Here is a 25,568-nt window from a genome sequence, read left to right as displayed (position 1 = left end):
TAGTAAGGCTAGTTAAATAATAAAGGCTTATAACCTAGCTAAAAATAACTATAACCTTAGAAAAGTAATAGTCTTAGCCTAGTTAGACTATAATAGCTATAAAAGTAAAGTTAAAAGTAATTAGCTAACTAAAAAAATAGCTATTTACTTAGTAACCTACTAAGCCTAGAGGTATTCCTAAACACCTCTAAGATACTAGCTAGCAGTAGAGCCCTAGGGGCCTACTAAAGTACTACTTAAGGTCCTAAGGATAAGACCTTAAGGGGGAAGGATTATATTAGGTGCTAAAGGTAGAGGGCACTAAGGGACTACTAGCTATAGGGCTATAACTAAGAAAACTATTATCTAAGGGTTATATAAAAGCAGAGTTTATAGGAACAGGAGAATTAGGAGAAAGTAGATTAGAAAATAGTTATAATTAACCCTAAACTACACTATTTATAGACTCCTCTACTTAGTACTATAACACCTCTAATATTCCTTTATTCTTTTGTTCACTGACAGCTAAACGTTGACTTTTCCCTTACATCATCACTTGTATCATTCTGGACAGAAATGCTATCCTCTTTTCCTAACCCACTGAACCTCTTCCTCTCTCCATTCCATGTTTCGCCTTCTACCTGTTATCCTAGATTCGGGAGTCATACTGGTGCGATGGCGCGAACTGCTGAATACAGAGAGAGCCCGGTATTAATTATTTGTTCTTTTTTGGTATCATCAAAGCTAGGTGTACAGCCACGGACAGGTGCCTTCGTCCATGTTCCCGAAATCGGCATCGTGTATCCAGTCATTCCCGAGGTCCAGCGTGGGTCCGCTCTCAGTATTATACCCCAAGTCCAAGTGCTCATAGTTGAAATTAGCAGCAGGTTGCTGGTTGCTCCAAGCATCGAAATACCCTTCCATTTCTTTCAGGGGAGAAAAGTCCACGTCCAAAAATTTGGAAAACGCGTGAGGGGCCTGGAGCTTACCGCCACCACAGAGGGTGACGGCCCGCGTTTGAATGTTGTTTTGCTTGTTATGGAGCTTTGCGGCTTCGGCCAGGTTCAAAGCCTTCCACTTTGCGGTCAACTTTTCCAGCTCCAAAGATGCCTTCTCAGCTACAGGGTAGGACTTTCCGATTTCCGAAAGTGCCTCCAAGGAACTCTGGAGAAGGGTGTTGTGGCTTTCAAGCTTCGTCGAACGGAGATTGACCAGGTGGATGCTCCCAGCGATGAAGATGAAGTGGACTACTGACGGCGGCATTTGCCGAATGTTATAATAGCGCCTGTAGTTCAAAACCAGCTTAGTGATGTTTGCCGCGGCCGTGGCGCATATCATTGACGATTGTGACGGTTTGGCGGTGCTGGATTTGAGGTCGTCACAGTCTCGAGGGAACCGCATAAACGGGCGATGGAGAAGTATGAGGGCGAAATAAAAATTCATTCTGAATAATTCGTTAGCTCGTTTGCCGTGTAGGAAGTCGGCCAGCGAAGCGGTCCGACCATGGCACGGGGGACTATTGCTGTGTGAGAACCACTTACTGTAAGATGAACACGCAGGGCTCTGCCGACTTGTTTTCATCGCAGGACCATTTCAAAACTCCGGGTAATGCTTGGCGCCATTTCCATAGTTCCTCGTGCAAATGAGATGCTTTCGACCCCAGCTCGCCAGTTGTTGTTTGGCGTCTTTGTCGATGAATCCCAACCAGTATCTTGGAGCACAACACTGATAGAGATGAGGTAGCACACAACAGTGTCAGAGACAAATCGGGCGTCTCCTGTACGAAACTATCTACCGCTCGATCAGGAACAGCTACAGTAATGTCCCACTCCATGAAGGAAATCGGTCTTCCGCAATAAGCGCTGAAAAGACTAGTTTGATGCCAGTCAGATTCCGTCATGCTTGATTCAGAACAAAGAGCTATTTGCTGTAGGGTTTGCTTACTTGTCTTCCATATGACAGCCCCAAAATACCCTACGCCTAAGCTCGGCCATTTCGGGAGTCATTTGGCCGGACGCTACGGCCTTGGTGCTGTCCAAATGAAGGCCCAGTTTGCTGGCTATTCTGAAAGCAATTCCTGGGGACATTGTCAGTCGCAATTGCGCCGATAGCGATATATCGAGGGTCACGTACCGCTATACATCCATCCTAAAGAGTTATCCTTCATGGACCCGTATCGACAGCCAAGGATCAACGCGGCCTGGACTGTCGTGATTTTGGGATGGTCTAATTCTAGTTCTAATAACGCGCGAGCCCGTTTCGCAAAAGCCTCGCCGGCAACACCATCCGCCGAAGCGGAGTATCGCGTGACCCCTTTGTCGAGGCTGATCATTGACGCGAGCGCAAGCAGCGCGTACAGTAAGCACGGGGAGTAAAAGTCCCGATCGCCAAATCCTTCACTCCTGTCCCAGATCTGCCTATGACGGAGAAACAGTGCCTGGTCAACGACGAGCAAGTGAGATGACTGCCACTGCCAGAAAAGGTCTAGCAAATAGGTCACGATGGGCTCGGGCTCGGGAAAAGTCTCGAGAGCCATTTGCGAACGTATATTTAATTCTTTTTCTGATGGGCGGTACTCTTCTTTCGGGTCCGTCGTCTTCTTCGCATTCTCCGAGTATGGGAACAGACTGGCAGAGTCTGAAAAAGGATCGAAATCGTGTATGCTTGCTGGAGAAGACACCTCCTCCAATGCTGAAGGAAAGTCGTCAGAGATGGTATCGAAATCTGGTCTGCTCGGAACAGAGAAGGATGCGGATCGATGTGAGTCAGGTGTGGGGTTGTCGACTTTCGGTCTGTTCTGTCCTGAGAAGGACGCAGATCGAAGAGAGTTTGGAAGAGGTTCCAATTGCGCTTTAGACCAAGCCTGTTCGTCGTCAGGGGGGGATATCGAAATGGTCATGTGCGCATTGGGGCTTGAGGAGTTGGCGGGACTGGGAATCGCTTGTGTCCTGGAATTCTGAAAGTCTTCAAGGGCACGTTGAGTCTGTTCCATCAGATTGTCGACGTCCATGTTGTCTCTTGATGATGGAGGTTTTCCTTCAGCCCTGGCGACGTTCCTTACGAACTCCTCCAGGGCCTGCATCCGCCTCTGCAGGACCTTGGTTTCATTTGGCTGGCGTTGACTGCGCTTGTCCTCGCCGTACCGGACCTCGCACTTCTCGTTCTTGTTGCGGCACGCCGTGCATGATCGATCGGGCTGGTCTCCTGAACTAAGAACTTGTGAGATGTCGCAGCGTCTCTTGTCCTTTTTGCAGCGGACGCATGCGAAGCTCGCGCGACTGGCATGTCGCGTTCGGGTCATGGTGACTATTGGGTGCCTCTTCTCAGTGATTGTTTCTCGAATTGGTCGGTGCTGGGGAGCAAGAATGGTGAATACGGTCGAGTGTTGTGTTAATGTGGGTGAGTGGGTGCGTTTGTATGTGGGTGGCGATTGGGGATGCAAGCCATGCGGCGGGAGACCAGAAGAAATGTTGGATGCCAACGAACCTATTTCAAAGTTCACGATGTTTGCTATTATAGAACCGAAACGAGGGAGAAGAAAGTCTCCGGCATTGCCCTTCTAGGACTAGGACCTCCATTCCTAAACATCGAACAACACGCACACGCATACGCCCCCCCAGGTAAGGATGATGGGAGAAGTGTGGTTCTCGCCCCATGTCGGCTCAAGACATAACGTCAGCCAATTGTCATTAGCCAACAGCAACTGAGCTGCACGCGGTTCGTGGTGTGGTTGGAATTGCTCTTGTCGAGGGCGCGGGACGAAGACCGGACAAGACGTGCCGGGGAGCCCGGGGATGGGCAGTAAAGGGGGCGACGCCAGTTGAACGGTGAAGAGGCGGAGCGTACCACTTCGTGAGCGAGTTGACTGGAGAACTCGGGGCTCAGACGTAACCACGGGTTCATTTGTGTGAGGGGCCGTTGTTCAGACACCATCGTGAGATTCCATTGTCTTCTAACATGGATCCGGGACCTGAAATGCGTGTCAGTTTAACCCAACTCCCAGGGTCGCCAGAGATCCTCGAAAGTGCTCACATACACTACATACTAGCATTACGCGGAACGTCGTCCGGGCCGGGGATCCTCAAGACGCCACAGCCTTGCCCCCCCCCCCCCCCCGCGAACCCCCAGACTCCCGCATATCGGACCCCCTCGAACTCAAAAAGATCATCCAAGCCAACCCGCCGCCACCATTCCCCGGTGGCGTCTGTGCCTCGCCTTCGGGTTGCCGTTTTGGGCAATCCGGCGCATGCGATTTCCCTGGGACCCTCACCACCTCAATAGTTCCGGTTCTGGTCTCATCCAACAAGAAACACGCGACGTTGGGGACGGGAGAGTACCCGGTTTTCTTCGAATTGCCAAAGTCTGGACCTCTCATGATCCGGTCGCATGACCCTCATAAGGAACAGCCAAGAAGCAGTTGGGAACGCCGTCTGTCGTGGCTGCGTCGAAACATTCGCCCGCCGGAGAGGCAAAGCTCCACAGAGCAGACACACACACACACGCCCACGCACATTGTTCCCGCCGCCAGCCTCCAGGACAAGAACGTGGGGAGTGCGTAGTAACTAATACGAAAGATGCGGAAAAGTGAGAAGGCCTTCACACACCCTCTCCGGACAATGGCACCCTGGCGCGAGTGGGCGCTGCGGGGACGTCTGAAGCCCATTTCCGCAATTCTGGGGAAAGGGGTTCACTCACCGGTTCTCGGTTCCGCCTTTTTGCAGAAAGCCCAGCCGCCACCGAGCTTTATTTGGCACCGTCTGGCCCCCTGGTCTTTTCAAGGCAGGTGACTGACCGGCTCGCTTCTTGAACGGGGGCAGTGAGGTGGTTCCCCGAGCTTCCGAGCCCATCATGCTGTGTCACCCTATTGATCGTGGCGGACATCCACGGTTGGGTCTTGTGCGGCTTCGGCATACGACATTCGGACATTGATTGATCATTGGGCATGAACCAACTTCTGGCTTGTTGCGACTTGCCGAACTGTCGCATTCGCCCACCCACCATTGTAGAGAAACAACTATAGAGCAGCTTTGCATGCTCCACTTCAGAACTGTTCCGCATGCTTCGGTGACCGTCGGGCAGGCTATCAGTTCTTGTACACATGTAGAATCGATCGACCTGATCAACATCGAATGTTGGCTGACAGTTTTGGTGCGTCAGAGATTCGCACAATGAGTACTAATTGCTCCCCTCTGGCTGGGAACCAGTAGTAATCGGCGATCGTAATGACAATTTCATGATCGTCAGTACAAGCATCTTCATATCATCACAGGCTGAAGCCAGGGATCGCAAAGTCGGTAATCCGGTTCCCTTCTTGTTTCTTCTCCCATTTTCCGGTAATCAAGAGCTGGACGCGGAGATCTATAGAGCTTAGGAGCAGGAAAGAGGAATTGCTATCTTGTTGCCACAGCTGTGACAGAGAGGAGATTCGTGTATCTGGGAAACTGCAATTCCCGAGGTCTGCAACCAATAACTTAGCAATTGAACATTTTGAGCAGACAATGTTGAACTGTAGTGATGTTAGGCCTTTTTGATCACAAGTCCACGAGTTGGTGGCAGTTGGAACATTGCTATAACACAATGGTTAGGTCACTGATCCAATATCAATTAGAAATACCCCGTACGGCAATTTGATATTCAAAAGACGACGTTTTGTTCGATTACACTTCTCAACCATGAAATTAACGCTAATTATAACTGATTACATCATGCCATGCCCGATTGCAAGCCCTTGATGGCGACCATCGCGCCCCAGGCACCAGGGTCGGGATGGAATGTGGTACCCTTCTCCGTCACGGCGATGTACGTCGCCCGGCCAAGCTTGGCCTTTGTCTTCCTTGTGTACTCGGCGCCTTGAACCGCCGCCTCGACAGCTTGTTCGAAGCCCCCATCGCTGATGGCCGAGACGAAGGGGATCAGCACGTCGAGGATTGTGCGGTCTCCGACCTTGGCGGGCGTGTAGTGGCTGAGGTGCTCCAGGGCGGATGTGAGGGCCAGCGTCCAGAGGGACAGGATGCTTTGTGACTTTGCGAGGTGCGCGTTCTCCTCGACAGAGTTGCTGAGCGAGACGAAGAAGATGCCGAGGATGCCCCCTAGCGTGCCGCCCATCTTGCTCTCCACGATGTCTTCCAGTTCGTGGAGGACGGAGACGATGGAGCCTTCGGAAGCAATGCCCTTATTATCCAAGGCCTCGAGGAGGTGCGACGCGCCCGTCTTCAGGGTCTCACCGCAGTCACCGTCTCCCATGACCATGTCCCACTTCGTCAAGTCAGGCTCGGCCTCGATGACGGCCAAGCAGGCCGTGCGCAGCATGGACTTGAGAGTCGCGGGGTCCATCCTCACATCCCTGCTCGCCTCAATCGCCTTGGGTTTCTCTGAAGGGGAGACTACGAACTGTAGCTTCCGGTCGCGTCTGATAGCTTGTGAGCCGGCCATGGACTCCCAGTGTGTGTTGGTCTTAACGTCAGCAAACTCCAGGATCTGCTCTGCTGAAAACGTGCACTTCTCAGCTGCCGTCGTGATGTTCATGAGGGATACCGAGAACGCTGGGGCGTTGAGCGAAGTTTCGAGGGGACCGGAGAATACCCTCGACGGGCGAATGTTCCACTTCTCGTCGAGCTGCTGAAGAAGCTCGTCTACCAGGGCGCCCATCTCCAGGTAGGAGATGCCGCCAAAGTTGCTGACCAGCAGGATTGTCTCGTCGTTGGGGCTGAACTTGACATACGATCTCTCTGGGTCGTTCTGGTCGAGGCAGTACCGCAACAACTGATCGATCAGAGCCTCGGGCGACGGGCTCGGGGTTACCTTCTTGTACCCGGGCTCGTTGTGCGGCCCGGTTCCAATCTCCACCTCGTTGAGATCGAGACGAGCGTGTTCTGAGCGACCCGGCACGTGGCAGTGGTCCATCGTTGCCGCAATGGAAACGATCTCAGACTCCACCGCGACGCCGAGCTTGTGAATGTCGTCGAGTGACCCGGCATTTGCGCCGGCCGCTCCACCGAGGATTTTGAGAACACCAATCTGCCCAGCAAGACCTCTCCGACCGACCAGGCCGCCACTCTTCTTACCGACCGAGACGTCATCGCCACAGATGATCATGCGGCAGTTGTGACCGCGGTTGCGTGCCTTCTCGGCTGCAAGCCCGAAGTGAAGGCAATCGCCCGTGTAGTTAGTGATGACCAGGATGGTGCCGACGTCTGATGGCACGCGCTCAATGGCCGCTGAGATTTGCTTCGCGGAAGGACTGGCGAATATGTCTCCCGATACGGAGGCGGCCAGTAGGTTTTTGCCGACGTAGCCAGCCCATGCCGGCTCGTGGCCTGAGCCTCCACCGGAGATGATGCTGATCTTTGACTTGTCGTATGTGGTGTCGAAGACTACGCGGTTGGACTGGTCGAGACCGAGGGAGGGATTATATGAGATGAAACCCCTCAGAGACTTGTCGACAAGCCCCTCGGAGGACGTGAAGATATGCCGGTCTGACATGGTCGTTGGGGCGAAAGTTTTGTGTGGTTGTTGGCCAGCAGGATTTGGGATGGATGCTTGGAAGCACTTATTCGCACGAACTAGAATTGCTTCGAAAGGCGCGTATTCTTTGACTCGTCATTCACATCAGAAAACCTGCTGAACGAGCAGCATCATATGGTATACGGTCGGGTGTCATTGTGCGATTTTCCGAAGACCCGGTCAGTCGGCCTCAGCTGCATAACACCCCCGGATTTCCGCAGCGGAAGATCGGCTAGGCGTCATGCTACCCCCGACGGCGCATCTGCACTACGTCGAGGTCCTTGGTGAATCATCTCTATCCTGTATAAGTATTAAGAAAGAGGACGGAATCCGGATTTGTTTCTTTGCTCATTGATACCATAAACTCAAATTGCCCGGCAGTTCACCGCCATATCCCCAGTCTTCAACTTGTACTTGATTTCCTGCTGCCATTGACCTACACATCCATAGCATCTCGACCAACAAGACTTCAAGATGGGCAGCAACTCAATCCCAAAGTACCGCATTGTCGTCGGAAGCGATGTGAGAACCTCCCACGCTCTTCACCTGGCACTGAACTGACACCCCTTGCAGGAGGCCGGCATCGGTTACAAGGACGCAATCAAGGCGGATTTCCAGAAGGACCCCCGCGTCGAGTTCGTCGAGGACGTGGGAAGCCACGAGACGGCCGACAAGACGGCCTACCCCCACAGAGCGGCAGCGGCAGCCAAGCTGGTTGCCGATGGCAAAGCCGACCGCGCCCTGCTCATTTGCGGCACGGGGCTCGGCATGGCCATCGCCGCCAACAAGGTCAAGGGCATCCGGGCTGTGACTGCACACGACAGCTTCAGTGTGGAACGGTCGATTCTGAGCAACGATGCGCAGGTGTTGTGTATGGGCGAGAGGGTAATCGGCTTGGAGCTTGCAAGGAGGCTCGCAAAAGACTGGCTCGGATACGTATTCGATCCCACCAGCCAGAGTGCAGAGAAGGTTCATGTGATCAAAACTCTTGAGGCTGCTGCATGAAAAGGATATATATTTGGAGGTATTAGTGATCTAATTAGCGTACAATAATTCATCTCGAGTTCCAATCCCACTTCGTCACATCACCTACGAGTCATGCATGGTACATGCTGTAGTGCAAAATAGTAACGTCCACAGCACTAAGAGTGGGCTCAGTGGCCCCTGGAGGTCAGTATATGTAGCAGTTCCATTTCTAGGTATGTTAGGTTACAAGTTTAAGGATGATACAGGCCAAAGGTCGCCGGGGCTTGCACCGCTTTGTATATATACAGTCTGTTGCGTTGGCAGCGTCCAAAACCTACTTTTTAGTCTGTGCGTTAGCAACACTATCACAATAACCACCCTAGTTAGGGTCACACAGGGGGGTTACCCTACTAAGTGGCTATATACTTTTAAATTATTTTATATTATATAGATACTATAGTATAAATAGCTTTAATTAATAAGCTTATTACTATTACTGTTTAATAATAGCACTAAAGAAAAAGAAGAATACTACCTCTAGTAGTATAAAGGTATTACTAGTACTACTAGCTAATAGTACTTAAGCCTATAAGGCTACCTATAAAGAATTATTATTATATATAGTTATTAAGTGCCTTATAGTAGTAATAATAAAGTTAATAATAGTTATTAAGACACTATAAAAGCTAATAGTTACTATAGTAGTAATAAAAAAATTAATAATAACCTTTAAGACACTAAAAAAGTTAGTAAAAGTAACTATTAATAAAAAAAAGTTAATAATAATAATAATAATAATAATAATAATAATAATAATAATAGTAATAAGCTTACTAATAATAATAAAGAGCCTATATAATAAGTACTTTTTATCTTTAACTTTTTTAAAATACTATTATAAACTTTATTACTATTATAGTAGTAATAAAAGGTAGTTACTATTATAGTTACTTTTTTACTACTACTACTACTAACTAAGGTAATAATCTATTTTACTTTTAGCCTTTAGTTTAATAGTATTATAGTACTATAAGTCTAGCCTTTTTAAATAGTATAGTAGTTAATAAGTTAAGTATTAGTAAGTATAATAATTAAGTTAAAGTAAAAGAAGTAGATCTTAAAAAAGATAAAAAAGCGTTTTTAAAAGTAACTTAGTAAGTAATACTTACTATTAAAGTTATAAATAACTATTAAGTTTAGTAAAAAAAAGAAAACTATAAAGATAAAAAATAATACTTACTATAGTAATAATTTTAGTAAAGTAAGTAGTAAGTAGTTAGCCTTACTATAGGCTAAACTTAGCTTTTAACTAAGTAACCTAGGCTACTAAACTTAAGATATCTTCTTTAGTATAAAGCTTATATACTTTACTAGTTTATTTATATTAGTATTTAGTATACTATAATTAATTATAAAGTTAATAAGTAAATAACTTAACTATAGTAAGTACTCTAACTATAGTAAGCACTTTAACTATAGTAAGTATTTTAACTATAATAAGTAACCTAACTATAGTAAGTAACCTAACTATAGTAGCTAGCTATTATATATAAAATTAATAAGAAAAATAGTAATAAGTTTAATAAAGAATAAAATTAACTAAGAAAAGGATATAAAGAAAGACCTATAGTAGGATTTAATAAAGTATTATTAGTATATAAATTAAGTAAGTTACTATAATAGTAATAAAGTAAATAATAATACTAACTAGTGTTTAGTTATTAATAAAGTCTACTATAAGTTACTTACTAGTAACCTTAAAGGTTAATAAACTATAATACTTTACTATAAGGTAACTTTAAAAACCTTACTACTAGGCCTAGTAGTTATAGTTATTTAGTAGTAAGTAAAAAATAAAATACCTATATAAAGTAAAATTATAAGTAATTTACTCTCTATAGTAGTAGTTAAAGGAGGTAAAAATCCTACTAGTAGACCTTTACTACCTACTATAAATAACTCTACTAGTAATATAGTAGTTAATTTATTCTTTAGTAGTAAAAAAGTTAACCTATATACCTAGTAGTAGTATTAACTACTTTTTTACTAGTAACTATCTCTAATTTAACCTTATTATTACTTATTTATTACTTTATTAGTTACTTTATTACTAGTACTATAAACTTCTTATATAATAAAAGAGGTTAAAGTACTATTATTATTACCTTTATAACCTAGAGAGTAGTTACCTATAGTATAATTACTAAAGTTAAGAGATTTTACTAGCTAGTTTCTTAAAGTTAAAAGGTAATAATAGGGCTATAAAGGTAATACTAATATAGCCCTTTAGTAATTATAAAGCTTATTATTAAGTCTAGTAGTTATTTAGTGTATACTAAAAGAGTAGTATAAAGAGAAAGGTATACCTATATCTTTTATTAACACTATATAAAGGTTAATTAAGACTTTTTTATTTACCTAATAGTATTATAAGTGTAGTAGATATAACTTTACTAGTTTTAACTAAAGGTATAAATTACTATATATTACTAATAAAGTTAATAAAGTTAATAATATTAATAAGCTTCCTTTTATAAATACTATAACTAATAAGATAATAAGTAACCTTAAGAGAGGGAGATTTAGTTAGTTAAATTAAATCTAGTAGTTATAACTATATTAACCTTTATATAGTAAATACTTTCTTTATATTTTTACTTTTATAATTAGACTATTTATTATTACCTATTATTTATATAAGTTAATACTTTTCTAACTTTATAATATATAATAAGCTTAATAGTAATAACTTTAGTCTTAATAAGTTATATAGTAATAGAGCTAGTAACCTAATATAAGTAGTTAATAATAAGTTATTAATAGATTTATATAAAGGTAGTAAAAGGTAATATAATAAGGCTAGTAGTAAAAGTAAATAAGTAGTTACTATAGTTAGATTTCTTTACTATTTATTAATAGTTATTTTTTTCTTTTATTACTACTTTAATAATAGTACTTTCTTTACTAGTTATAGTAGTAACTTTAACTTTACTACTGTTATTAAATTTTTTTTTATTAATTAATATATTATTAAATAACCCTTATATACTTTTAAAGTTAATAAATAAGTAATAAAAATACCTTTTTATTTACTTTATCTCTTAACTAACCTTTACTATATAGTTATAAAGTAGCTCTTTAAATTCTTATAAATTCCCTTTATCTTTATTCTATACTAAGTACTACTTATAAAGAAGCTTTTTAAGGTTACTAAATACCTCTTTAATAAGGTTAAAGTTAAGTAAGTATAGTAGTAAATATAATAGTTATACACTAGCTAAATTATATACCTCTTAAATATCTTATTAGTAATAAAAGCTAGCGTTATCTATAATAATAACTAACTTTACTATAGGAAAAGCATTATACTTAAGTAAAACCCTCTTTTTTATTTATGTTATAAACCTATTACTATTTATTAAGCCTAAGTATATTAATATATTAAATATACTATTTATAGTAAAGGTAGAAAGTATTTAGTATTACTACTTATATTTAAGCTTATCCTTTTAATAAAGTACTAGACCTTTTAGTGCTTAGCCTATTCTTTATACACCTATATATTTATTAACACCTAACTTATTAATAAATACTAATTACTTTAGGTAGTACTTATAAATAGTATATATCTAGTTATACTATAATACCTTATCTTTTTAAGTAGTAATAATATAAATTAACTTTAAAGTCTAACTAGCCTTATAAAGTTACTAACTAATCTTTAACTTATATACCTCTATATTAAATTACTTATAAAAAAAATCCTATATTTCTTTAAGAGTAAGGTTATTATAGTAAGTAAAAAGCTTTAATAATTTATATAGTTATTATACTTTTAACTTTATATAGCTTTACTAACTAGAAAGATAAACTACTATATAGCTAGTTACTTTATAATAATAACACTATTACTAGACTATATAAGTACTATAACTTATTTATATAGTAATTTCTTTATTAGTTTTCTTAAATAACTTTAGTATTTATACTATTTTTTTTTACTTATCTTTATTTAACTTTAGTACTATTATATTTATTTAAGAGTATATTTATTTAATAATAATAGTAAAAGATAATAAAAGAGAAGTTATTATAGACTTTATAGACTTTACTTCTTTATATAAATATATAGTTAGTGTCTAAGACTACTTTTATAGCTTTAGTAACTTAGTTACCTAGTAGGCTAGCTATTATATATAAAGAAGAGGTTATTACTAATAAGTAGCCTTTATATAGGTCTAAATACCTTTATTATTATTATTATTATACGTCTTTAAATTATAACTATTAAATATTACTAAAATACAGATTTTGTATTTTACTGCCTAAAAAACCTAAATTTGTATAGGTGCTGTATTTATGTGGCGTGAGCGCATGGACTGAAAAATGGGTTTTGGATGCTGCTAACGCAACGGACTGTAAACGATGGCAGAGAGGTCAGCACATTGCCACCTTGCCGCACATTGTATACTGATTACGCGTTCTACTATAAGGCTGCAAAACAAGGACATGAGCTTGTTCATTCTTGGAATGGAACGAGAAGAGGCCGGACAACCGGTAAGGGCCGGGTCCCGGGGACTTCCTTTCCGCACACACACACACGCACACATACATCCCCATACGCACGCGCGGGGGAGGGGGTGGTGATATATACGCGCGCACATTAAGCGGAGAATCAACCGATTTTCCGCAATACAAAACCGATAGAAACACCACGACATGCGACACAGTCTGCCTCGCAACAGACAGACTCACGCACGTACATCGCACAACCAAGGTACGCATACAAGGCGGTTGCCCGTAGGCGTACGACCGGACAACGGACTTGACGAAACCAGCACAGCTCAGAACTCCAAACCCCTTTCCAGCTCCAAAATGACGCCATCACCGAACCGGAGGCTCATCGGCCTCTCAACCAAGATGTACTTCCCACTCCAACGCACCCTGGACTTCATCGCCGCTGTCCAGGGTGAGCTAAAGTCTCTATCCCCTCAGGCCCTCGACAACGTCGACATCTTCTTCATCCCCGATTTCGTCTCCCTTCACCCCATCAACCAGGCTTTGAAATCCTCTCCGGTTCCCATCCGACTCGGGGCGCAGGACTGCCACTGGGACGACTTCGGCGCCTTTACTGGGGAGGTCAGCCCGGTCGTCCTGAGCGAGACGGGGGTCACCATCGTAGAGGTCGGCCACGCCGAGAGGAGGAGGCTCTTTGGGGAGACCGATGAAGTCGTGGCGAAGAAGGCCGCCGCGGCCAGTCGGAACGGCATGGCCCCGTTGATCTGCATCGGCGAGAAGACCGAGGGGGATTTGGAGGTTGCCTTGAGCGAATGCAAGACCCAGATCGATCGATCTCTGGCCAATGTCCCCGACTCCGCCGAGGTAATTATTGCCTATGAGCCCGTCTGGGCCATTGGTGCAAGCCAGCCGGCTAGCGAGGACCATGTCATCAAGGTGGTCAAGGGAATCAGGGCATTTGAAAGTGTTAAGAAGAGGACGGGCACGACGAGAGTAATTTATGGTGGCAGCGCTGGGCCTGGTCTATTTGAGAGGCTAGGAGAGGCTGTGGATGGACTATTTCTCGGGAGGTTTGGGCATGATGTACCGCGATTCCTCAAGACAGTGTCAGAGGTGGCTGCATTCCAGAACCCTTGAGGAGATGATTCTTCGAACCAAAAGACCAATGGGTAGTTGAACATCTACCTGCATTTTTTCGTGCATCACACTCTAAAGTAGCTCTCTTATACGGGCATACGGCACTGGGTCAGAGAAACCTGTTACTTTGATAGACGTACCATTAATTTAGGTTGATATTACCGTCCAATTTGGAGAGATGAGGCACTAGCCTGGGGCTTCTTATTGGGCTTATAGCAAAGCATTTCTCCAGTGGTGAATCAGATCAGTCTTGCCACCATAGTAATTCATTGGGTGTGGGCAGATCTTGAAATACGATTAGCCAAAGAACCTCTATTTATTATACAGCGTATTCGTCTTGAAACCCCTTCCCCGAGAAGTGACTTTTACTATAATCTAAGTAAGATGCCAGTGTAAGACACATGGGATAAGAAATTAGCCGGAACCCCTGAAAAGAAGATCTAAAAGTACCCAGAATAAACTTGATTACCCTTCACCTCAAGGCGGTTATGATAGTTACCGTCGCTGCTCAACGGCTAACCGAGAGAACAATAGGCTGTTGCACGCGAGTAGGCTTGGAAAACCTGGTCTCGAATCATCTGGACTCTTCATTCAGTTGCTAACGTATATACATAGTGAGTGGCACATTATAGTGAGTGGCGCACGTCCACCTTATTTCTACTAGCTTTATCCTTACATTAACCTTTCTCTACGTACAACAATAGAATCCTCTTCTTAAGAAAGCTAAATTATCCTTGTAATTATAGCTATCTAAAAAGACTAAAATCTATCTATATAAAAGGTAGCCTCTATCTATAATATACCTAAAACTACACTCTATTATTAATACACTAGAAAAGTTATATAAGCTAAGATATATTTAAAATTAATAAAGATAACTATATCTAAAGAGAAGGTAATTCTTAAAAAGGTTATTAACCTAATTAATTAAGGATTTTTTTTATAACAAGAAGATATATAAAATATAGCTAATTAACTCCTTAATATATATAATAGGATATATATTAGACCTTAATAGGCAGAGAACTTTATATAATAATAACCTTAATTAAAAATATAATTTTAACGTTAGATTAACTATTAGAGGGCCTTAGCTAAGGATCCTATAATTATATAAGGCTAGTTTACACTTATATAAAATATAATTATAAAGTATAAGATATAGGATTATAATATCTATAATTTTAATAAGACTAGGTTTCTAATAAAAATACTATTATATATAAAGGTTATTATAACTTTTAACTAATATAAAAGGCTTTATATAAAGTAGCCTAGTAATTATAAATAGGTTTTTATTATTTAAGGTATATATATAAATAGCTAGGTAATACCTCTATATATTATTATAAAAGGTAAATATTACCTTTTATTATAGTACCTTAATAGTAAATTTCTAGCTATATAGTATATTTACTTAAGTAAAAATAGATAAACTATAAATAAGATTAGCCTAGATTAGCTAAAGTACTTTAATTAGTATATAAAGTCTTATATAAAAGGTACTTATTACTTTTTAATCCTAGATAGCTATAATAGCTATAAATTAACTAAATTTAATAACTACTAACGTATATATATAGTAAGTAGCGTATTATAGTAAGTAGTACATGTCTACCTTATTTTTACTAGCTTTATCCTTATATTAACTTTTCTCTATATATAATAATAGAATCCTCTTCTTAAGAAAGCTAAATTATCCTTGTAATTATAGCTATCTAAAAAGACTAAAATCTATCTATATAAAAGGTAGCCTCTATCTATAATATACCTAAAACTACACTCTGTTATTAACGCGCTAGAAAAGTTACATAAGCTAAGACATGTTTAAAATTAATAAAGATAACTATATCTAAAGAGGAGGTAATTCTTAAAAAGGTTATTAACCTAATTAATTAAGGATTTCCTTTGCAACAAAAAGATATATAAGATATAGCTAATTAACTCCTTAATATATATAACAGGACATATATTAGACCCTAATAGGCAGAGAACTTTATACAATAACAACCCTAATTAAAAATGCAATCTTAACGTTAGATTAACTATTAGAGGGCCTTAGCTAAGGATCCTACAATTATATAAGGCTAGTTTACACTTATATAAAATATAATTATAAAGTATAGGATATAGGATTATAATATTTATAATTTTAATAAGACTAGGTTCCTAATAAGAATACTATTATATATAAAGGTTATTATAACTTTTAACTAACGTAAAAGGCCTTATATAAAGTAGCCTAGTAATTATAAATAGGTTTCTATTATTTAGGGTATATATATAGATAGCTAGGTAATACCTTTATATATTATTATAAAAGGCAAATATTACCTTTTGTTATAGTACCTTAATAGTAAATTTCTAGCTATATAGCGTATTTACTTAAGCAAAAACAGATAAACTATAAACAAGATTAGCCTAGATTAGCTAAAGCACTTTAATTAGTGTATAAAGTCTTATATAAAGGGTACTTATTACCTTCTAATCCTAGATAACTATAATAGCTATAAATTAACTAAATTTAATAACTACTATAAGGAAGAAGGTATTATTACTTTATATATACCTCCTTATTTATTACATAAGCTCTAGCCTCTTAATATTAGCTATTTTAGCCCTTTAAAGCACTTATACAGTAAAGAAATTAAGAAAATAATACAGATGTAAATTACGTATATTACTAAGGACAACTTTTTTCCTGCCTTTAAAGTAGTATTCTTTACTTTAATAAGAGAAATAAATATATAAGCAGGTTTCTAATAGGCTAGTCTTATACCTTTTAATCCTAAAGTTATTATTTCTTGCCTAGATTTTAAGCTAAAGACACTAACACTAGTTAACTTATGTCTAACTAGCTTAGGCTTATAGGACCTAAAGACACTAACAACAGTAATTAAAGGCATATAAAGCTCTACCTTATTAAAAAAAAGGATTAGGGACTATTAAGGAAGTTTACTAACACTAATATACAAGGTAATTAACTTATAGTTAAAAGGTATTAGTAAGTTAGTATATTAACTTACTATTATTAAGGTAGAGAACTATTAACTTTATATAAGGATAAAGGTACTTAGTAAGCGCTAAAGGGCTAAAAAGACCTAACTATATCTTAAAGGATCACTTAATATAGCTAAAGTAGAGGCACTATAAGGAGAAAAGGACGTTATTAAAGCTAGAGGTAAGGAAATATCCTAAAAGGGGGGTTATATAGAGAGTAGTAAACTACTTGTACAATAATATAGTAATTACAGAAAGACTAGATATAATGTATAAACCTATAAGGTAGTTTAGGATACTAATAAAGAATAAGGTAATATATATTTTTAATTAATTTTATATAATCTAGTTAAATTAAGTTATTAAAAAGATAAAAAGGTAAGTAGATATACACTACTTACTATAATATACTACTTACTATATATATATATTATAAGAAAAAAGGTATTATTACTTTATATATACCTCCTTATTTATTATATAAGCTTTAGCCTCTTAATATTAGCTATTTTAGCCCTTTAAAGCACTTATATAGTAAAAAAATTAAGAAAATAATATAAATATAAATTATATATATTACTAAAGATAACTTCTTTTTTATCTTTAAAGTAGTATTCTTTACTTTAATAAGAGAAATAAATATATAAGTAGGTTTTTAATAGGCTAGTCTTATACCTTTTAATCCTAAAGTTATTATTTTTTACCTAGATTTTAAGCTAAAGACACTAACACTAGTTAACTTATGTCTAACTAGCTTAGGCTTATAGGACTTAAAGACACTAATAATAGTAATTAAAGGTATATAAAGCTTTACCTTATTAAAAAAAAAGATTAAAGACTATTAAGAAAGTTTACTAATACTAATATATAAGGTAATTAACTTATAGTTAAAAAGTATTAGTAAGTTAGTATATTAACTTACTATTATTAAAGTAAAGAACTATTAACTTTATATAAAGATAAAGGTACTTAGTAAGCGCTAAAGGGCTAAAAAGACCTAACTATATCTTAGAGGATTACTTAATATAGCTAAAGTAGAGGTACTATAAGGAGAAAAGGACATTATTAAAGCTAGAGGTAAAGAAATATCCTAAAAGGGGGGTTATATAGAGAGTAGTAAACTACTTATATAATAATATAGTAATTACAGGAAGACTAGATATAATATATAAACCTATAAGGTAGTTTAGGATACTAATAAAGAATAAGGTAATATATATTTTTAATTAATTTTGTATAATCTAGTTAAATTAAGTTATTAAAAAGATAGAAAGGTAGGTAGATATACACTACTTACTATGATGTGCTACTTACTATGCATATACGTTATCTTGACTTAATAGAAATATGATTAATGCTATTTCTGATGCTGAACTTGGTTTGAACTTTAGATATAACGATGGAGAAAGTGCTGGTAGGAACAACCATGAGTGCGTCAAAACCACCGGACTTCGGCCAGCTTTCCCATCTCTTCTTATAACCGCTGGATCACAAGTTCGAGGGCCATGAAATACACTCATGTTCCCACGGCCCTAGCCAATCCAAGGAAGAGTGACTCGCGAGCTTGTTTTTCATTAACAGCGACCTAGCTACTTGTCTAGACTTGTTGGTAAGTACGCCTGCTAGTAAAATCCCCTGCTTCAACTCCTGGCACGAGGCTGCTATGGGTGATAACGTAACTGAACGTAACTGCTTACAACCTTCTCGAGCTGAATTTGAAATCAGTTCCGAAAGTGCATCGCGGGTTCGCTCAATGTTGTCGTTGTCATCGCCCGGTGCCCTTGTCCCATTTTACGACTGTGGTCCTCCAAGGGCCCCTAGCAACCCCTCATTCTTTGATGGCCACACATTGCCAACATTCGGGAGGGCTCGCAGAGTGTCCAGGTTATGGTTGCCAGTCTCGATGACAACTCCGGAAAAGACCGCGTGATCGAACTGCTTAACGACTTTGGTCCTCTCGTCGGCCGTCAACTCGCTGATCATGGCTTTCCTCTCCTCATCCTGCGGCGCCATCGTCAGGTCTGCATTGCCTCTTGTACGGCGTCGCAAGTGCTGGTCGGGGAATGTGTCCGGATGGACGTACCTTGCTGCTGCCGAACTCGACAATGAACTTTTCGCCCATAGCGGCTAGAATCCTGGGTAACACGAATGCGAGAAGGAAGAGCTGCATCAGTTTCGAGGCCCGAGGTAGTTGATGGAGTGTGATGTAAGAATGAGATTGAGTGGGTTTCGTGCCGAATACGTGGTGCCACGTGCAGCACCCTGTCATCCCATACAGGTGTCACGTCACCTTCCTAAAGGGGAATACCAACAAGCCAGATGTTTCCAACTCTGTTCGAATGTTTGACTTATACGCGCAGAGCAAAACCTGCCAGGTGTTGAATACTCTGGAATCTCATATTTCGGTCGCAGTCACAGAGCTAAGACACAGGTGGTATCTGTAACAGTAAGTTGACATAACTTCAGCCGATACCGGAGGTAGCTAAGTCTATTGATGGATATAGTCGCTTTAAACCCCCATAAGTGTTCTAGTGCAGTTCACCTGATACATATGTAATATCACGGTACGTAAAATCCGATACGGGGTGCCTCTGACCTGTGCCAGATCTCAATATCTTGATACGGCATAGAATACCTAATAAGGCAGAGCAACTGCCGAGTCTGACTTCACTCTAACCATGGCGCGAACGACCTTTGGGCGCCGGAATATCGGCGGCAACCTTGGAGAGTCGCTGCTGGGCCGCGGCTTGACGTACCGCTGTTGAACAAGGTCGCGCCGTTTCGCGGCTGAGCCACACTGAACGACGAGGGTGCGACTGACATACCAGCGATCATGGTATCGTCGAATCTACCACCAAGGTCGCGATGGTTGCAAGCCACACGATGACTCCGACCTCTGCTACCACCAAGGTCGGGTAGCCAAGTCTATAGGGGCGAAGAAGAGAAAGAAATAGCGTAGAGATATTGATCCGCTATACATTCCGTGAAATGAAGAGATGTACCATCTTTAGAAAATGCTCAAGGGTAACTCCGGTAGTACCGCGGTTTTGAATCAAATTCCCCTTTAATGCCCTATAAACAGGGCGCTATCGCGATAATGAGGCTTGGTCAACATAAGACGAGCCATACACGAAGGCTGGCGAATAGTAAAGGCATGATAAACGGTGTTATTCAAACTCCGGCAGCAATGTTGCCGGTATGTGGGTATCTAAAACACAGTCTAACCCTCCGCTGCCATGACATTATTCATCGTTTTCCACCTGACTGAAATGTTATATACCGAAAGATACCGCCTTTTGTCCGACGCCTGATCCAACGTTGCGCCAGGATGACTTCCCAAAATCAAAGAGCCATGCTGGCATGGACTTCAATCCAGCGACCCGTTGACCGAGTTCCACCATCTCCAGATCCCGGACAGCAGGGCCGCAGTCTCCCACGCGTTCCCAAGGGCACCTGAGCGGCCCGATCCTAGGAGCGCAAACACAAAATCCTTTCTGAAACTCAAAGCGTGAGCAATCACGGCGACGACCTCTTTCCCGTCGCTCGCGAACCCATTCTCCCTGCTTTTCCTCTTTCCCCCCACGCCGACCTCCTGCGACCCCAAGCGCACCAGCTTCCAGCCGCTCGAGTACCCCGCGAGGCCTTTGACCTCCTTCCCCTTGGAAGGCCTCCATTGGAACCTTTCCGAGCGCCCTGCGATATCGATCACCAGCTCCAGCGTGTTGCGATGCCCCCATTTGGAATCCCAAAGTCGGTACATCTCGACCTGTTCTCCCACTCCTCTCAAGCCCTCAATAGCATGGAGTGTAAAGTTGAAAATCTCTTGCTCTTTCCCACCATAGGACCTTGCTTCGAATTTTCTGCTCATGGTGGCGAGTATGTCGTTGTCTGGATTGAGTCCGTCGCGGATGTGAAGGGACTCTGATCTCCCGCTCAGGATACAGCTGACGCAGACGCGGAACCTCTTTTCGTCCCTGGAGGCTCCGAGATCGTAATAGCACCTTCCAGAGAGTGTTTTTCCGCCGTAACCATTGAGATTTTGAGGGAACCCGAACGCCCGGGATACCCTTCCCAGCGAATCTGGCGAGAGCCAACGAGAGTCTTCCTCTTTGGTATATGGTGGAGGAGGGTCGTCGATGACCAACTGGGGCAATTGCCAGCTCGATCGTTCCACTTCGTCCATCACGTCTCCCGATATTGCCACCGGGAGACACTGTCCGACGAGTAGTATTGTCAAAGATTGGGACGGTAGGAATGAATGCCTTGCCGTACCAGGGAGGTCATTGAATCCAGGCGCGATGGTCAGCCAAAGTGGAAAGGAGAAAGTGCCGTTTATTGGACGTCAGTTTCTACCGCAGCACATTTGGTGAGCATCTATATGTGTCAGTGAACAACACCGTGTATCAGGTGGTCGGGTGACGCAGCAAAAAGATGAATGGCCTCATATGCATAGGTTTCCGCCGCAGCGAAATATAATTCCCGCCGCCACAAACAGTCCCCATTGGATATTGTGAGTCAGGCCGCTCTCAAACACCGTGCCTGGTTCGGATAGCTTGCCAAAGCGTATATCGCGACTTTACCGTATCCAGTAATCGGGTGCTTTTTCTTTGCCAAGAACTTACCAACAGGGCTGAGGCTGGTGAGGCATTTCGCCTGGGCTTCGCAGGATTCTCAGAAACGGTTGCCTGGATCAGAGCTTCTGCGAAACTTGAATTCCCATCCTCCTTGTTGACGTTGACCTATCAGATGGTGGTATCTGTTGTGGTTCGAAGTACAGGAGACCGCCAAGGATTCATTATAATCCTGAAGCGATAGAATGCATTCCAGGCCCCGCTTGCCCAAGTAATCAGGGTACCGACAGGGCGTGAAGATGTCTTCTGAGACCGCAATGCAAGCCTAGGTAGTATCCGGGATCTGTGACGCCATCCAATTATTAGTCATACTGTCAGAAGCCGAGACGAAAGCTCCACAGGCGGCGGCACGAGCTTGGGTCTCCTCTCATGGTTCTGCAACGCCGCATTCACGCCATGTCATACAGCGAGGAGCAACTGGACCGGTACTTCCAGCACATCAACTACCCCCGGGAGAAGCATGCATCGGATCGGCTGCAACTCCTCGCGGAACTCCAGGCTCACCAGCTTGCGAGGGTCCCTTTCGAGAACCTAACGCTGCACTACTCAAAGCATCGACTGATCAGTCTGGACCTGGGAGACCTCTTCGACAAGGTGGTCGTGCAGGGCAAGGGTGGCTACTGCATGGAGCTCAATGCCTTGTTCGGCGCCGTTCTGAAAGGTCTTGGCTTCAACCTCATCAGCGTCGGTGGGAAGGTCAAGGAGGAGGAGGACCGCTTCGGAGGGTGGTAAGCAGACACGCCGCACGTAGCCCCCGACGCAATCCCTTCGCTCACATCAACTAGGGCGCATATGCTGAACCTCGTCACCATCGACGGCCAGCGCTACATGGTAGACGTCGGCTTCGGCAAGGGCGGGGCCATGATCCCCGTTCCGCTGCACAGGGACTCCGGCGCCGAATTCACCACCGTAGCGCCCCTGCGCGGCAAGCTCGTGTACGAGAGGCTGGAGCAGAACACCGACCCGGGCCAGCGCATGTGGGTGTACTACTCCACGGACAGCGCCGACGGGCCCTTCCGACAGCGCAACTGTTTCACGGAGCAGGAGTTCTTCCCCGAGGACTTTGAGGTCATGAACCACGCCGTCATGAGCCTGCCCACGAGCTACTTCGTCAAGACTGTCCTGTGCGTGCGGACGATGCTGAACCCCGAGACGAAGAAGGCGGACGGCACGATTGCGCTGCACAAGAACGAGGTCAAACGCAAGATCGGCGACAAGCTCGAGCTTCTCGAGACCCTGAAGAACGAGGCGGAGCGGGTCAGGGCCATCGAAAAGTACTTTGATATCGCACTGACACCGGGTGAGCAGAAGGCGATCAAGGGCATGCCTCAAGAGCTGCTGGAAGCGAAGTGAGGTAAAAGAAAAAGAAGAAAAAAAGCAAGACACAACTTTGCAGCTTAATCTAGGGGCATAGAGGCGATGAATCGTCGTCACTACCAATACGAACTGCTTTAGTGCACCACTCGGTCCCTCTGGATTAACATTGTGCACATCAGTCTCGACTTTATTGGAGAAGTTGCAAGGCCCGGATAGTCTGCTCTGAATGCAACTCTCGTAGCCCCGGGTACTGTCCCTAAAGCTACTTCGTCTTGGCGCGCGCATCCTTGGCGTGCATGTCCGCAGGTTCGCCGTGCTCCTTTCCCTCCAGCCTGTTTTCGACGTCCCCGACCGTGGCTTCCCTTGCCAGCCTTCCTGGAAAATGACAAGCTCTCGCTGCTGAAGAGCTCGTTCATCTCCTCAAGGGGCCGGCAGGCGATTTCCGGTAGGAATACTCAGAAGACGACGGCGTTTGTGATGCTGCATACGACGGACAGGAAGTAGAACTGGTATTCTGCGGATTTCGTTCCATCAGGACTGACTTGGCCTTTTCAACGGTTAGTTTCTACCGAGAATGAGATAATGGGAAGAGAGAGAGAAAGAAAGAGAGGGAAAGGGAGACAGAGGCCTACTCGGCTACTCACAGTCCTGGTATTAAAGGCAAAGGACACCATCATGGCGATGTTCACCCCCTTGAAGTGGGTTCTCGTGTCAAAAACCTCGGCAAAGACAATTCAGGATAGCGGGCTGCAAGTAGAGGAAAAGCTGAAGGTGAACAGCGAGGTGACGGCGATGAATCCCGACCGGGCGACGATGGCGAGCCTGTCGCTGATGCCCTGATACTTCATGATATCTTGCATCTTGATACCAATCTGCTCAAAGACGCGAAGATAGGAGTAGTGCGCCGCGGTGAGCCTTCTCACCGCTGCATGTCTATTCCAATTTGGAGAGGGGCTGTCGCGCCGCATGTGGATGGATAGCAGAAACGCCGGTCATCTGGACGGATGTGTGGATGGCACGGCACATCACCAGACAGCGGGACGAACTCCTTGACCGGAAGAGTTCCATGTGCGGTCTTGTTTCCTGCGGGGTCTCAAACCCCGCTACGACCTTGGTCCGTCTTTACTCGGCCCCGACTAAACGTGACTGATATCTTTGTTGGAGCGGATCAGCGTCTTCAGCATCTCTTCATCCCCGTCCCTGGTCGCCGACCTGTCTGTATCGCGGGCGCGGTCAGTGACTCGTTTTCTTTGGGGGGAGGGGGTCTCTCACTATTTTCGGCAAGTATGGCCTACCTGGGACTCTCGGGGAATATGAATGCCAACTCAGCGAGGACGAGGGCGGGGGTGTTCTGGATCGCCAGGTTGCTTGACAACCTATAGCGCGTGGCTTTGGTTTGTTCTGGAAACTCGTTTCCCTTCCCCGAAGCACATGGGACTATGTCTGACCGGGGGAACAGGACCGATGAGTCGTGATACGTCTTGAACCGGCACGGGCACGGGCACGGGCGTCACACACCGGCTGGTCCGAGATCCACTTTTCCCGGTGTTCCAACACCCGGCCGCGGATTCCGGCGCAGCAAGCACCTCGGCAGGCCGCATCTTTTTGAGTCAAGGAGCCTGATGCAGAGGGGAAGAGGAGCATCCTGCAAGAGCAACAGACAGCTTGTGCTCCACGTGGTACAGCTTAGGCAAGAGATAAGCAATCCAGTTTCGGGTCAAGGTGACAAACATTCTTTATAGTGTAGGGCGTCACAAGCGTTCTACTTTTGGGTCTCACGGCGGTTTTCCGACGGGGGAATTAGAGGGTTGGTTGGTTTCCTTAACGACTCTAATCAGAAACGAAGAAGAAAAAATAAAAAAGGAATTGAAAGGGACGAGACTCGAACTCGCGCGGGTTGCCCCACCAGGAAACAGATGTTAAGCTGACCTTAACCTGGCGCCATAACCAACTCGGCCACCCTTCCACTGATCGAATGATCTGATTGGCTGACCTTTTATCCTCGTCTAGAGACTATAGACCTATGACTACTCGCCATAAACGTGAGAATAGTACAATGGTTGGATGTCCTCAGTGTGTGTATCGAAATGCTCCAGCTTGACTGCAAGGGCTTCTTTGCTCGATCCTTTCGGTTACGCCAAACTCTGGGAGTTAAGAAATCCTGTCATGCAAACTAATCAAACGGCATTCTTCGTGCGGGGCAGGGTTTGGCCAGCTCTCTGAAGCCGGTGCAATGCATCGTTCGTCAAAGGTAAAAAGCCAAGTTATAGTCATACGTTTACTATCGATGAATCACTGTATATTACTCTACCAGAGCTGTCCAAAGAAGAAGAGGCCCAGAGGCATACACCATCTCGAAAGGTCTCTCGAATTGCCGAACATATGCGTATTCACCCCCCTTTGGCAATATCGAATGGTTCTTGTACCTAGCCCCCGCGTTCATGAACGACCCAACCCGGCGCGGCACAAACCACCTGAGACGTGAAAGTTACCTTCCCATACAATACAGACACAACT

At 43.3% G+C, this 25,568-nt stretch overlaps 9 protein-coding genes and 1 non-coding gene across 10 annotated transcripts; 3 read left to right on the top strand and 7 right to left on the bottom strand.

Annotated features, from left to right (window-relative positions):
- Nucleotides 1-723: 723 nt before the first annotated feature.
- On the bottom strand, nucleotides 724-3,280 carry LY79DRAFT_524371 (fungal-specific transcription factor domain-containing protein; the record flags this gene model as incomplete). The annotated part of the gene is made up of 4 exons (XM_060555624.1): nucleotides 724-1,423; nucleotides 1,521-1,850; nucleotides 1,924-2,056; nucleotides 2,113-3,280. 4 exons carry the CDS (start codon nucleotides 3,278-3,280, stop codon nucleotides 724-726), a joined length of 2,331 nt encoding a protein of 776 aa, XP_060409719.1.
- A 901-nt stretch (nucleotides 3,281-4,181) lies between these two features.
- Nucleotides 4,182-4,728, bottom strand: LY79DRAFT_566623 (uncharacterized protein). Its single transcript, XM_060558837.1, has one exon. The coding sequence runs from the start codon at nucleotides 4,640-4,642 to the stop codon at nucleotides 4,373-4,375; it is 270 nt and encodes an 89-aa protein (XP_060409718.1). The 5' UTR covers nucleotides 4,643-4,728; the 3' UTR covers nucleotides 4,182-4,372.
- An 893-nt stretch (nucleotides 4,729-5,621) lies between these two features.
- On the bottom strand, nucleotides 5,622-7,564 carry LY79DRAFT_566621 (dihydroxyacetone kinase). Its single transcript, XM_060558836.1, has one exon. The coding sequence runs from the start codon at nucleotides 7,459-7,461 to the stop codon at nucleotides 5,683-5,685; it is 1,779 nt and encodes a 592-aa protein (XP_060409717.1). The 5' UTR covers nucleotides 7,462-7,564; the 3' UTR covers nucleotides 5,622-5,682.
- Nucleotides 7,565-7,723: 159 nt separating this feature from the next.
- Nucleotides 7,724-8,559, top strand: LY79DRAFT_615236 (ribose 5-phosphate isomerase). Its single transcript, XM_060561988.1, has 2 exons — nucleotides 7,724-8,004; nucleotides 8,056-8,559. The coding sequence occupies exons 1-2, from the start codon at nucleotides 7,957-7,959 to the stop codon at nucleotides 8,485-8,487; spliced, it is 480 nt and encodes a 159-aa protein (XP_060409716.1). The 5' UTR covers nucleotides 7,724-7,956; the 3' UTR covers nucleotides 8,488-8,559.
- Nucleotides 8,560-12,980: 4,421 nt separating this feature from the next.
- LY79DRAFT_566616 (triosephosphate isomerase) lies at nucleotides 12,981-14,348 on the top strand. Its single transcript, XM_060558835.1, has 2 exons — nucleotides 12,981-13,225; nucleotides 13,287-14,348. The coding sequence occupies exon 2, from the start codon at nucleotides 13,324-13,326 to the stop codon at nucleotides 14,101-14,103; it is 780 nt and encodes a 259-aa protein (XP_060409715.1). The 5' UTR covers nucleotides 12,981-13,225; nucleotides 13,287-13,323; the 3' UTR covers nucleotides 14,104-14,348.
- Nucleotides 14,349-18,406: 4,058 nt separating this feature from the next.
- LY79DRAFT_566614 (uncharacterized protein) lies at nucleotides 18,407-19,850 on the bottom strand. The gene is made up of 3 exons (XM_060558834.1): nucleotides 19,608-19,850; nucleotides 19,189-19,549; nucleotides 18,407-19,106 (listed from the first exon to the last, which is right to left on the bottom strand). The coding sequence occupies exons 2-3, from the start codon at nucleotides 19,370-19,372 to the stop codon at nucleotides 18,895-18,897; spliced, it is 396 nt and encodes a 131-aa protein (XP_060409714.1). The 5' UTR covers nucleotides 19,373-19,549; nucleotides 19,608-19,850; the 3' UTR covers nucleotides 18,407-18,894.
- Nucleotides 19,851-20,470: 620 nt separating this feature from the next.
- On the bottom strand, nucleotides 20,471-21,286 carry LY79DRAFT_673096 (uncharacterized protein; the record flags this gene model as incomplete). Its single annotated transcript, XM_060564126.1, has 1 exon — nucleotides 20,471-21,286. The coding sequence occupies one exon, from the start codon at nucleotides 21,284-21,286 to the stop codon at nucleotides 20,471-20,473; it is 816 nt and encodes a 271-aa protein (XP_060409713.1).
- An 817-nt stretch (nucleotides 21,287-22,103) lies between these two features.
- On the top strand, nucleotides 22,104-23,087 carry LY79DRAFT_593446 (arylamine N-acetyltransferase 1; the record flags this gene model as incomplete). Its single annotated transcript, XM_060561559.1, has 2 exons — nucleotides 22,104-22,462; nucleotides 22,520-23,087. 2 exons carry the CDS (start codon nucleotides 22,104-22,106, stop codon nucleotides 23,085-23,087), a joined length of 927 nt encoding a protein of 308 aa, XP_060409712.1.
- Nucleotides 23,088-23,506: 419 nt separating this feature from the next.
- LY79DRAFT_593445 (uncharacterized protein) lies at nucleotides 23,507-24,695 on the bottom strand (the record flags this gene model as incomplete). The annotated part of the gene is made up of 4 exons (XM_060561558.1): nucleotides 23,507-23,557; nucleotides 23,696-23,770; nucleotides 23,840-23,976; nucleotides 24,500-24,695. 4 exons carry the CDS (start codon nucleotides 24,693-24,695, stop codon nucleotides 23,507-23,509), a joined length of 459 nt encoding a protein of 152 aa, XP_060409711.1.
- Nucleotides 24,696-24,918: 223 nt separating this feature from the next.
- On the bottom strand, nucleotides 24,919-25,017 carry LY79DRAFT_t232. Its single transcript has one exon. It is a non-coding gene; the product is annotated as a tRNA-Leu (tRNA).
- Between the last annotated feature and the right edge of the window lie 551 nt (nucleotides 25,018-25,568).

Source organism: Colletotrichum navitas, assembly GCF_030913465.1.
Source record: "Colletotrichum navitas strain CBS 125086 chromosome Unknown LY79scaffold_79, whole genome shotgun sequence".
Taxonomy (NCBI): Eukaryota; Fungi; Ascomycota; class Sordariomycetes; order Glomerellales; family Glomerellaceae; genus Colletotrichum; species Colletotrichum navitas.
Note: the sequence above shows the minus strand (reverse complement) of the source record. Positions and strands in the feature narration are given on the sequence as shown.